The sequence below is a fragment of the Pogona vitticeps genome, chromosome 1, assembly GCF_051106095.1.
Source record: "Pogona vitticeps strain Pit_001003342236 chromosome 1, PviZW2.1, whole genome shotgun sequence".
NCBI lineage: Eukaryota > Metazoa > Chordata > Lepidosauria > Squamata > Agamidae > Pogona > Pogona vitticeps.
Window position 1 is genome coordinate 12,536,599 of NC_135783.1, and position 12,865 is coordinate 12,549,463.

General features: G+C 41.0%; 1 protein-coding gene across 4 annotated transcripts in view; it reads left to right on the forward strand.

Moving 5' to 3' along the window:
• Positions 1-1,752: 1,752 nt before the first annotated feature.
• PSME4 (proteasome activator subunit 4) overlaps positions 1,753-12,865 on the forward strand; it is a 106,731-nt gene continuing 95,618 nt past the window's right edge. For 3 of the 4 annotated variants that reach the window (XM_020809918.3, XM_020809919.3, XM_072987540.2), the window contains exons 1-2: positions 2,005-2,415; positions 11,833-11,973. In XM_020809918.3, the coding sequence (XP_020665577.3) occupies positions 2,156-2,415; positions 11,833-11,973 (401 nt within the window). In that variant the 5' untranslated portion in view covers positions 2,005-2,155. Of the gene's footprint in view, positions 2,416-11,832; positions 11,974-12,865 lie in introns of all 4 variants that reach the window. The other variant, XM_020809917.3, reaches the window with a different exon arrangement.

The window sequence follows — 12,865 nt, forward strand, 5'->3', positions numbered from 1 at the left end:
TCATGTGACTCATGTTTACTCTTGTTTAGGGAAAGCTTTGTTGGGGGCAAGTACTCCATTGACATAAAAATACTGTTAAAAGAGGTGTGAAAGTATGAGTCACATGAACTATTAAGTGAATGAACACACTTGTAACAACACAATCAAAGGAAGAACCATGCTAGTCCACTAGAACAAAGTCAAGAGTCTCATATCATCTTAAAGAGAGTAGCAATAGTTATTCTCTTTAATGCAGGGTCCACTTGGGCCTCAAGAATTGTCCCTAGACATTGCAGTTTCCAGGTCAAATTCGGTTCCATATGCAGTATCTCTTATTTCTCTCCCTACCATATGTCTTCCTCCTTCTTTGCTTGTAAGTTTGTATCCTTCTTTCTTCATCATCTCATACCAGCCTGGTTTGTCTCTCCTTACTTTCCATGCAACTATTAGACTTGTCATTCTACAAAATACCTTTATGTAATTTCTCCCTTTTTACTCAGAAATATCCCTCCAGGCTTTCAATTTCTCTCCATCCCACTGAGTGTCATGTTATGTCAAGCCTTACCTCTTTTTCCAAGTTCCCTATTTCCGACAATCCCGTGCCTCAGGGCTTTAACAAGTCTAGGGCTTTGTCCCAGGGCACCAAAATCAAGGGGTGGATTTACTGGTGGGTGTTTTGAAAATAAAGGACAGTATCTCCTGGCTGTATTAGCTTTCTCTTTTTTTGTTAAACTTTTTATTTTATTCAGGAGGGGGAAGAAAAAGCATATTTTCCTGTACTTTCTTCATGGGGGCTCACAGCAGAGTGAGTGGGAGATGCTGCCACTTGCCCTGGTTGCTAATAAAGCTAAGTTATGACCCCCATCAAGTTTCCCTCAATGTCCATACTGTATTTCATTCCAGCAAAGGTACATTGTCCAGGTCCTTATTGTTCATCACGAAGACCCCTCAAAAACTCCCCAGCATCTTTTACCTCCACCTCCTGCCACCTCAACCTCATGCAACGGATTCACATATATATATATGCAACACATTTAACCACAACCTTAATAGTGTGTGTGTGTAAAATACACATATATATACATGCATATACACATATGTATTGCATGTTTGTACATTATCAATTTTGTTGGAATGCACTCTGGTGTATAGTGCAAGATAAGTAGTAATAATAACTATTATTACTATTATTAACCCTTCTCTTTCCCGTTGTCTCTTTCTACTTTTTTTCCTGCTGTTTTTAATTTTTCACCTCAGGTCCCCCTGCCCCCTTTTCTGGGCTATTTTAACACAAGCCTGTAAATATTTGATGCATGTTGAAAGAAAGAAAGAAAGAAAGAAAGAAAGAAAGAAAGAAAGAAAGAAAGAAAGAAAGAAAGTGTAGACTTAAAAACAAATATCATTGATGCCGTTTGTCAGGACGAACCAAGGCACCTCCAGAAGTTAATTGGGGGGGGGGAGAGATTTAGGATAGGCAGCAGCCTCCCCCCCCCTCGCCCCGTGTCTTTCAACGGGGAGGGCTAAATGGAGGGGGAAGTCGGTCAGTGTGAGAGAGGTTGTGTGAATGTGACTCTGGGTGAGTGTGAAGAGGTGTGTGTGTATTACTCGCTCGCCTCAGGCACCCGAACGGAGTCCCCCCTCAGACACGGGCCAGCCCCTCCTCCACGCCCTCCATTCAACCACCATATTCCACCTTGAGGCGTCGCCGCCCCCCCCCACTCTTCTCCCCGCCCCCTTAACGACATCTTTCCCGCCCCCTCCCCACAGCGGAAGTGACCTCCGCGTTGCCTGCCCGCTCGGCTCGGATAAGGAGAGCCTGGCGGCGGCGGCGGAGGAGGCGGCGGCCGCCCGAAGGGGGAAGCAGGCCGGCGCTCGTTGGTTGGCTGGTTCTCCTTCATTCTCTCTGGGCGGCCTCGTCACCAGGCGCCGCTGTGTGACAGACGACCCTCTCCCGCCCCCCCCGGGAGCCCAAGGCGGGGAGAGCGAGGGCCGGGCCGGGCCGAGGCGACGGAAGGGAGGGAGGAAGGAAAGAAAGAAAGGCAGCCTTCAGAGACGACGCCGCCGCCGCCACCACCGCCAGAGCCGGGAAGCCTTTGAGTCAGGCCGGAGGGCGGCCGCCTGCCTGCCTGCCTTCGTCGTCGTCCAGGACAGTAAGGAGGCGGCCATAGCCACCGCGATGGCCGGGGTCGGGGCTGGGGCCGGGCCGCCGCCACCACCACCACCCTCGCCGGCGGCGTCGGCGTCGCCTCCTTCTCCGCCCTCCCCGCCCGCGTCCGGGCAGAAGGAGCTGGTGTACAATAAGCTGCTGCCTTACGGCGACCGGCTGGAGGCCGAGGCGAGCGACCTCCTGGCTCAGATCAAGTACCACCTCGGGCGGGCGGTTCAGCTGCAGGAACTCTGGCCCGGAGGCCTCTTCTGGACCAGGAAGCTCTCCACGTGAGTGGGGGTGGGTGGGTGGATATGGGTGTGTGTGTGAGTGTGTAAAAGGGGCTGGTGTTTTTGTGTGTGTGTGTGTGTGTGTGTCAGGCCCTTGGGATGAGACCCCCATCCCACTTTTAAAGACTCCCAAGGAGGGGTGGTCGTGAGACCCTCTTCTCCCCCCTCCTCCCGCTTTCCCAGCTGTAGTTGTCAGTAGTAACCTAAGTTTTGTGTGGAAGGCCCTTCCTCCCAATCTTTTCCATGACAAACGTCCTGCCCTGTAGAGCCCCTTTCCCCTCTCATTGTCCCTTTTTGAGACTGGGGGGTTCATACCTGAGCGGTGCTTTCTCTCCCACCCCTTGTGACATTGTGGGGCTCTCTTCCTCCTTGGTTGAGAAAGTGGGGGTGCCGTCTTTCTTTGATGGAGGCAAAAAAAGGGGGGGAACCCTTCCCAGTTTAGAAATAATGAAAAACAGACGATCTTGAGTATGTTTTCTGGTGAGTAGTTTCCAGTGGGGATGTGAGTTTCTGTTGAGGTACAGGTGAGGGTTGCAGGGAAAAAAGGCCAGCTGTTCCAGGAGAGATTTGTTTGTGTGGCAAGAGGAGACATTGTGTGTGTTTATCTGTTGAAACAGGAAAAAAAGTCTTCTTGGCTGTCAGTTAAAACAAAGAAAAGTAGCTTTAGAAGAGGTAGCTGTGGTAGCATATCGGGCTAAAACCAAATAAACAAATGACAGAAACATGTGGCATCTTAAAGACTATTATATTTAAAGTAAGCTTTCATGGACACACATCCACTTTGTCAGGCATATTGGAAAAAATGAAATAATGGATGAAATTCCAAACAAAGAAAACTATCCTTGTGGATGAGGATAGTTGGATTTGGTATGGTATATTAAAGCTCCAATATATTAAAGATCAGATATACAGATACAGTACTGCATTCAATGTCCATTACAATCAGTGGGAAACAGTTTGTGTGCAGATGTTTGGATTTTAACCTGTCTACTGTTTGAGCATATAAGAACACCTTAAAACGATGAAACAGTTAAACCTTATATGTATTTAAAAGACTTCATGGGAGTCTCCAGGTAAGTGTCTTTAGATGAAGGGAATCATTTGAACAAGCGGAGAAGAAGGGAGCTGCCTAGGTGGCTTAGCCTGGAAAATGCTGGTACTCTTCTGCCAGTGATGGCTAGAAAGTTGTTTTCATCTTCTCTCTGGTAGATCTGCTCAGCTGGGTTTGCTTTGATTACTCAAGACAGCTTGTGGTATAAATCAGCATTCACCTTGATTTGTTGTCCACACAGAGAATGTCAGTATTTTTAACATGAGTGATGAATACAAAATCACATCAACTTCTTTCCCTACCCATAGTTCCTGGTAGAGAAGATAATTCTAGGTAACAAGATTCTGTGTACATCAGACTTAGCTAATAGAAGGCCCATGCATTTCAGGAAAAGCACTTTGTTCCCGATTTGGCACATGAGGTAAGATGGCATATGGAATCTAATTAGGGAAATGTCTAGTGCTGTCAAGATTCCTGACTTTCCTGGGCCAAGGAATAACTAGCTGGTGCTACTCCTTTTATATGCAGCAACTTAGTTCTGTGCCACATGTCTGTCATTGTTTGCTGCTGCCTATATTACTCCAGCTTCTCCAGGGCTTTGTCTGGCACTATTTATATAAGTGACACAATACACAGGGGATGGATTGTGCTTTTAAGTAGTTGTGAGTTCAGCTTTAGTTTGGAGGGAGGTCTTTGAACAAGAGTGTGTGCCTTTGAAGACCTTTTCTTGGAACCTGTTGTTGTGGGGTTGTGTTTGGGAAGTGTCATCTTTCAGGTCTGCTGAGTCTCACATCGTGACTTAGGGAAGAGAAATATTTTGTTAGCTTTAATGATGGAGGTCATTCCATGAACTTTCTAGTTATGCATCTGGTAAATCATACATAGCACATTACTCCTAAAAATAGTTGACGAGTCTTTGTTGCCAAGACTAGCGTACAGGTTTTGTTCCCTAACTTCAGAAACTGTGAATATGCCCATGACTTTCGAAACATGATTATGAAATGGCAGTGCTTCTGACTGCAAAACAGGTGCTGTATTTCACTTACATATGATAAAGCCTAACCAGGAGGAACATGTAGTGTTTAATCTTGTACTGCTCATTCCTGCCAAGAGTTTTCACTTGCTGCTGTCAGCAGATGTTTGAACAAACTATGTTCTGGTTTATGTTCATTCCTTATGTTTCAACTGTTTTCTTTACCCAGTTTTCTCTTTGTTATACTTTTGGCTACTTCCTTTTAGAAAGTTCAGGGCAGCTTAGAGAATGCTGTCAGCATTCTCCCATCCAGGCACTTCACACCCACTTAGCTTTAACTTTGATTGCTACTAGAAGACACGGTATCTGACCTAGATTATAACAATTTTAATATTCTTTTAATAAAGTTATAGATGCACAACAAGCCCCCTTCCAATATTTAACTATTCACCTCTGAGGTATTATCAACTACTTGGTGAGGAGGGATAAGAATGAGGCCTATGAGCTGCTGGCATTTTTGTTACTGTGGATGGTACTAAAACTTTAAACTGTAATGCTAAGAGAAATGATAGACTACACTTGAATGGTTTTTGTGCTGTGTTAAGCTTGACAGCAGCATAAGTAAGAAAATCATTCTAGCCCTCCTGCTTTACTAGTGACAAAAAGTGTGCTGCTCGTATATAGTAGTAATATAGACAGCTAATGACATGGTTACTTACCCGTATTTTTCGCTCCATAAGACGCACCTTTCCATAAGACGCACCAATTTTTTAACAGAAGAAAACAGGAAAACATAATCTGTTTTCTTCGCTCCATAAGACACACAGACTTTCCACCCCCCTGTTTTGTGGGAAAAAAGTGCGTCTTATGGTGCGAAAAATACGGTAGATTTACTTTTTTTAAAGTGAAAGAAACGCAGTGTGGTTGCATGTTCTCTAGTGATAACAAGTTGTTCTTTCCAGTTTCACATGACCTAGTTCTAATTATTTAATTGTACACATTATTGCTGAAGAAGACCAAGAGCTTTACAAAGCTCTCTGCTTCCTAGAAAAAGATTTCCTCATAAGGGCAAGTTGTATGTTTCTTCTAGCCCTATGTCTGCAATATAAATTATTAATCAACATTCTGTCTTTCTAATAAGCAGTGTGTACTGTTGGGGCATTCATCTTGCTTGCATTCCCGTGCATATTTTCTATGAGGTTTGGACTGCACAGTGGCATGAGAATAGGGCAGGTTGCCCCTTTATTGCAAGTGTACTGAAGAGTAACAGTACCTTGTCCCTTAGCAGTGCTTCCCAATCTTAAGTCCCCATATGATCTTGGACTGCAGTTCTCAGAAATCCTGGCTAGCACAGATAGTGAGTAGTGAAGGCTTCTGGGAGTTTTAGTGTAGGAACATCTGGCGACCCAAGGTTGGAAAACACTGCCTTAGAGGAACGAATTTCATAAGCCTTAGGGAGAAACAAAATGTGCTTGGGAATACAATACAGTGGACCCTCGACTTACAGACGGCTCGACTTACAGACTTTTCAAGTTACAGACTTCTCTGGCCGCAAAATTTAGATTCGACTTGCAGATGGAGAATCGACTTACAGACTAGAAAAAAACCAAAATGGAACAAAAATAGAATAAAATTGCCAGTTATGGGATTAATCGGTTTTCAATGCATTGTAGGTCAATGGAGATTCGACCTACAGACTTTTCGACTTGCAGCCACCGTTCCAATACGGATTAATTCTGTAAGTAGAGGGTCCACTGTACAGTGAGATTAGACCTATTTTCCCCCTTTAGTTTAGGTCACTAACAATCAAGCCTGCTTCTGCCTATATGCACCTCTTATCTACTGATAGACGGACTGTGCCTCTGTTGCTGAGGTCCACAAAGTGGGAGATCCTGCTGTACTTATGCCTTGCTTGTGGGCTTCTCGTAGATTTGTGTCCAGACAGTGTGTGAGCAGAATGCTGGACTAGATATTTCTTCACTTTCATCCAGCATAGTTCATGTGTTGTCTCCTGATTTCAGTTTAGTTCGAAGAGTTATATTATCTTTTTTGGAAGTCAAAATGATTTACAAAACATGTTTGAGGAATTTCTGATATAAGTAGATCCATAGAAATGCTTAACAAATTTCTGTTGTAACATCCTTCAGTGTGTCACCTCCCACACACTGTTCTTTCACTCTAATGATGTTTCCTTATCTTTATTCATAGTCTAATCTTGCTGGTTTTTAGTGAATGTCATGTGATTTATAAAGGATCATTAAGATCATTGATAATTCCATCACTTTCATAGAAGATGAAGTAGAACTGAATCATATGATTGTCGAATAGTTTTTTTTCAAATACCTAGAGACAGCTTTTTACAAGTTGTTCTTTTGTGATGGCATTCTAGTAGCAGTTTGGGAAGTTGGGTAGAGTAAGGTGGGGCAACCATTGAAACCCATAACTGATATGGTTCTATTAGCTTCATACTTTGGGCCAAAATTGAGATAGATAGCTCCAAGCTCTGTTATTCCTAGTTATGGCAAAAGATGCACTGAGAGAACAGCAGTGTTTCATGCCTCCTTGTGTTCTAACTTTGCTTTTTGTTTGCATTTATCTGTGATGAATTTTGAAAAATTGTCATATTAAAAAGTGTGCCCAATAATTGTTCAAGCATAATTCAAAATGGGAAGCTTGGACGTCTTGGAGTAGAGTTTAATATTCTGTAAGTCCTTATGTTCTCATATATTACTTTGTTTACCAAGAAAGATTCTGAGGTAGAATTACACTGGTCAGCATAAAATGATTCGCATAGCTGCCTTACAAGACATTCTGAACTTGTGTGATAGTAGGGTGACACTGTTTAGTTTCCAGACTCCCTGTTTACAGTGAGACCTGTTTTCATTCTAATAGCAGTTATGTTGTAATCCTGTCAGAATATGTGACTTCAGAAGATTGCAGTATTAACCTTTTGAAATGAGTTGTGGTTGTACTTCAGCTGTCATGCAGGCCTTAGTTAGAAGTAATGAATAGTCAAACTGTGTGGCTGATATGTTTCCATGTTGTATTCATCTCAATTTCCTGTGTAAGGAAATAGCTAGGTAGGGAGGTATTTGTTTTATTTATTTTATATATTCATGTATTTACTTTTTCATTGCTCAGTCTTTGCTGTCCAAGGTGTCATCATGCCATAAAGATAGAAATTATGATAGATATGCTGTCTAATATGTTAGTCTTTTGCTTTTGCAAAATAACTTCAGAGAGATTTTTGTTATTACAGAAAGAATTTTTTCTTATTATAGGCAATTTGTAACAACTTAAGGTGAGAGCGTGCTTTAAAATAAAAAGAAGAAAAACGTATATGTAAGGGAATCAGATCAAAGTTAAACATCACACTTGAGAAATGTTGAAATTGCGCTTGAAAACTACTCAAACTTGTTCCTCTAATTTAACCTTTGGTGTGAAATGAGCAAGTAATAACTCTGCCTTGAGGTAACAGTAATTCAGCAACATACCTGAACACTGACACTCCTCTTTTGCGCTCCAGCGGAAGAGCACATGGCTTATTCCCTGTAAAAGCCCTCAAGGGAAAGAGCAGCTGGAGGGCTGCTGCTGAATTGCATCTCCTGTGTAATAACATCATATCAACATGTTGGATACTGAGGAACCATCAGCTAAGTGAGAAATCTTATTACGAAGGTGTTGCTTTCAGCATTAAGTTGGCACTTGAAAAGTTGGAGACAATGCTGAAACGCATTCCAAAACACCTGGCTTCTCCAGCAGTTTTGGAAAAAAAATTAATCCTCATAAACACCTGAAGGTTATTGCTGAGCTCAGAGGAATCAAAATGTGTAAAGCTTTCCTATAGAAAATTTTGTAGAGTAAATGGCATGGTAAGCCTGGCTGGATAGCTTAGTGGTTTAGGTATCTGGCTGCAGAGCCAGAGGTTGGAAGTTTGATTCCCCACCGTGACTCTTGCAAATGCAGCCAGCCTGTGTAACCTTGGGCAAGCTGCAGAATCCCAGGGTGCTCCCAAAAGAAAGAAATGGTAAACAACTTTTGTGCATTTTCTGCTTGGAAGTCCCTGAAAAGGGTTGCCATAAATCAGAATTGACTTGACAGCGGGTTATGATGATGATAATGAAATGGCATGGTTACAGTTTAGTCTCTTTCACTTGCTGATGTTTAATCCTATAGACGCTTTCGTGAGTAAAATAATTGTTGATCATTACAAAGTTAATTCTATGTTAGAATCTTGTAAACTGTTCAGCACTGGTGGAACTATGACCAAGCCATATGCCTCTCTCTCAGTCCCTGAATGAAAACTGCTGATGTCTAAAATTGTGGCTGAAGAATGTTAGCTGTTTGGAAAATAGCAGTGTCAGCCTCTGTTGTCTCCAAATCACTGTTGTAATGTACAAACAGAAGAGATTTAGAGCCTTTGTTGCTTCAGAGTTTTTGAAAATTAAAAAAAGTAGGAGGTTCTGTTCTCTAAGGAGGCATAATTTCTAGAAACTGATCTGAGGATAAACTAATATTATATTACAAGTTTCTTAAATAACCATTTTTGTTGTGATGTAATATTAGCAGGAATGTACAAAATGTATAAAAACAAAGCATAACATCTTGCTGATTAGAACTTAATGAACATGAGAACAGCCTACTGGATCAGAACAAAACATCATTAGGGATACAGAAATGGTGTGCTTAATACAAATGGTGTAATATGCAAACATTTGGCTTTCTAGTAGTAGGATCTATAATTTCAATGTCTTTAAAGTTTGTAGTGTAAAGAAAGATGCTTTAATTTTATGAAGTATTGGATCTCACATGCAGGGCTGGTTATGCAACTAATCATGCAGCTTAATTGCTGGTCATGCAGAACTTACCCTATTTTGCTGAAGTCTTTTTAAAAAAGAACAATAAAAATTCACAGAAGCAGGTTTTTAAGGTATTATACATAATTATGGAACAGAGCCATCCTGTTACAATTTTCTGTGGAACTGTCATAGTCTTCAGTCCTTTAAGCTTTGAAAATGTCTCAAAGTTTCAACAACTTTTAAACTGAGTTTCATAACAGCTTTCATAAGGGACCTCCAAGCTTCCCCAACCCCATTTTTTAAAAAAAATTAGCACAAAAATACCCTTTAAGAGCTCTAAAACTCCAGAACCCATACATTTTTTTGCAATTAAAAAATTGCTACTAGGAGACTTGAAAGAGAGTAGTAAGGAAGGGAGGGAGGGAGTGATTAATAACTTTTTAAAAAAACTTATTTTAAATAAATTAGGGGTAGTAGGATATAGAAGCAGATGTTGTCTTCCCAGGTCAAGGGGAGTATGTGTAGCCTTCAGACTCTAGAAGCTGCCAATTCATATCATGTAACAATCTATGCTGGAGAGACCATTTCAGTTCTCCATTTTGAATCAGTAGTTGAGATGGTGGTATTTGTATACAAATATGAATACCCTTGCACAGGTGGTGTTAACGAGGGTCCAGCCCCATGAGGCTGGACGGTCCACTCACCGATCCGCCATGGATGCGGACAGCGCGATTCTACGAATGACTCTGCAGCGTGTGATCCGCTCGCCTCTCTGACCTTGCAGTGAGGCTTGTCCTCCCGCCTCCTGCCGGGACTGGCATGTGGATTGTGCACTGCGGAGCGATTCGTAGAATCGCACCGTCTGCATCTGTGGTGGATTGGTGAGTGGACTGTCCAGCCCCATGGAGCTGGACCCTCATTAACAACACTTGTGTAGGGATATTCATATATGAATACCCCCATCTCTAATCAGTAGCATTACTGCTTAACTCTTGGTTGCTATCATTTCACTTTCACATTTGTATACCATACTGTTTTGCTAAAAATGTCATTGTTCTGTATGATGGCACACATTACCACCTAATGTCGTTTTAGATGCAGTTGTTCTGTCATCTGTGTGACAGCGTGATGCTGCTGTCCTGATAAAGCTGTTATAATTTAGCTGACTATATCTGATGAATGTGTGGTAGTGGGAAACACATAATTACCTTTCAATGCATTTCTCTATTGGCTGGTTTTCTTTTGTTGTAGAAATTACTCTGAAGCATGTTTTCTGAAATTTACATTATTTCTTCAGTGCTGTATACTTTTAAATATTTCTCCTTGGGATTACTGCTGTACATGCATACCAGAGAGAGGCTACTTGATAAGAAGGCTGATAGAATGCTATGGCATTTCCTTTAATGCTTTCTCTTCTACTTTGTGAACCATGGTAGTAGATTTATCACTAAATATTAGCTTGCAATCAGTAGAGTACCCTACAATCTGATCACGTGGGCAGGCATTTTTCTAGGGTGAAAAAGCAGCTTGAGTCTGTGTGCCCAACTACTATTACTTTTCTTCTGCTTTACAGATGATATGAAAGTTAATAGGAGAACCCAAATGTATCATATTTTTCTAACATGGAAACTTTCTTTATTAGTGACTTTCGTTTCAGCTGAGGGTTGATCCTAGAATCCTACTTTCAAATAATTATTTTATCATTTGGTTTCTTTACTTTCTGCTGAAAAAAAAGGAGGATGAGGGGGAATGCTCAAACATCAGTAGGTTGAAATTTCTCTAGTGAGTAATATCAGATCAGGGCCTATGGTTATCTTTTGTTAAGGCACAAGTTCTCTCTCAGCCTTATCAGAAATGGTAGTTTGCAACTTGAAATGTGTATGTCTTTTAAGGTAGATGTTAGACAATTCGAGATATATTTTTTTACATTGTAAAAGTATTTAACATTTCACACTACCAATTTTTACACCGTAAAAATATTTAACATTTCACACTACTGTAGCAGCCCTCCTCCTTTGGCAGAACATGCTCATTAAGGCTGAACATAAGGGTTTTCTGTCAGCTTGTGGAGCACTATATTAATAATCACCTAAGGCTTTTCTCTGTCCTTTCCTGTGTTAGTCTGGTAGATGGAAATGGAGAAAGAGTCTTTGCTACGGTGATACCCAAGGAGACTCATCTGCTACAACATCTGATGTATTTCCAGCATGTTTTTTGAGATTTTTTTTGTTTCCCACACCTTTTGAGTTGGGTTGAATATGATGCTTTTTGTTGTTTCCTGCTGCTTTGGCTTTCTGCTCTCTCGCTGTCTCTGCGTGTGTATGTTTACCTTAAAATAATAATAATAATAATGTGCCATCAAGTCAATTCTCACTTTTCAGGGTTTCCCAGGGAGAGAATACTTAGAAGTGGTTTATCATTCCCTTTTTCTGGAGGGTGCCCTAGGGCTGTGCAGCTTGCCCAAGGCCAGACAGGATGGCTCTTGAAGGATGTTCATGTTTTTGTGTTCCTTTGCATTGCACTAAAGAACTGGCTGCTGAACAAGAGTTATCAAAAATGTATTTTAAATGTGCCTTTGTTTTCCCCCCCTATAGATATCTTCGACTCTATGGGAGGAAATTTAGTAAAGAAGATCACGTCCTTTTTGTTAAGCTCCTGTATGAGCTTGTTACTATTCCAAAGCTGGAGATCAGCATGATGCAAGGTTTTGCACGACTTTTGATAAACCTATTGAAGTAAGTTGCTCTGTATGTTGCTGTGATGTAATAAATGTTATTTATATTCTGCGAAAAAATAACTTGAGGAAAAATCATTTTAGTACTGGAGGTATAGCTTCAAAGTTGGCTGGTTCTGCACGTTCATTGATCTTGGTTGAGGTCTGACATCATGCTGGGCTTTGCTCAGGAGCAGCAACAGTTTAGCAGGCCTGCAGGAATTAACATCCCATCCCTTTCTCCCAAGCTTGTTCAAGGGCTGGAGCTTCTTCCAATAGCTGCAGTTTTGCTGCTTCAAATCCATCTAGAGCCGAGGCTGGCCTCTGCCAGAGTTTGCAAAAGATTTTTTTTTTTGGTGGGGGACACAACTTGCAGAATCCCCCAGGCAGCACAGTCACCACAGACTGACTTGCCAGATTAAACATGAGTACATTGAAAAATACATTTCTGAGGGCTGTAAAATAAAGAAGTTTGAGAACTACATTTAAGAGAGCAGAATTAGGGTACTTACCAGCAAATCTGCAAGGGCCAGTTCTAGTGTAACATTAGGCCTTCAGAGTGGTGATCACAGGCAGGATGGATAAAAATGATTTTTTTAAAATCCAATTGGATTAAATCACAGTTTAAATTTAAAAAAATCAATGTTTTTACTTAAATCATTTAAACCCCCAGTTTTTAAAATTTTTAATAATAATAATAATAATAATAATAATAATAATAATAATAATAATAATAATAATAATAATAATAATAATAATAATTTATTGTCATTGTAAGTATATACACAGTATACCCATACAACGAAATTCACATCTTGATCAGGGTTTAATTGTACTGTTTAGGAAGATCATGAAGATCCTGTCTTCAAAATTCCTGCATTACAATCAGGCATTTTAAACTGCCTTGAAGTTTA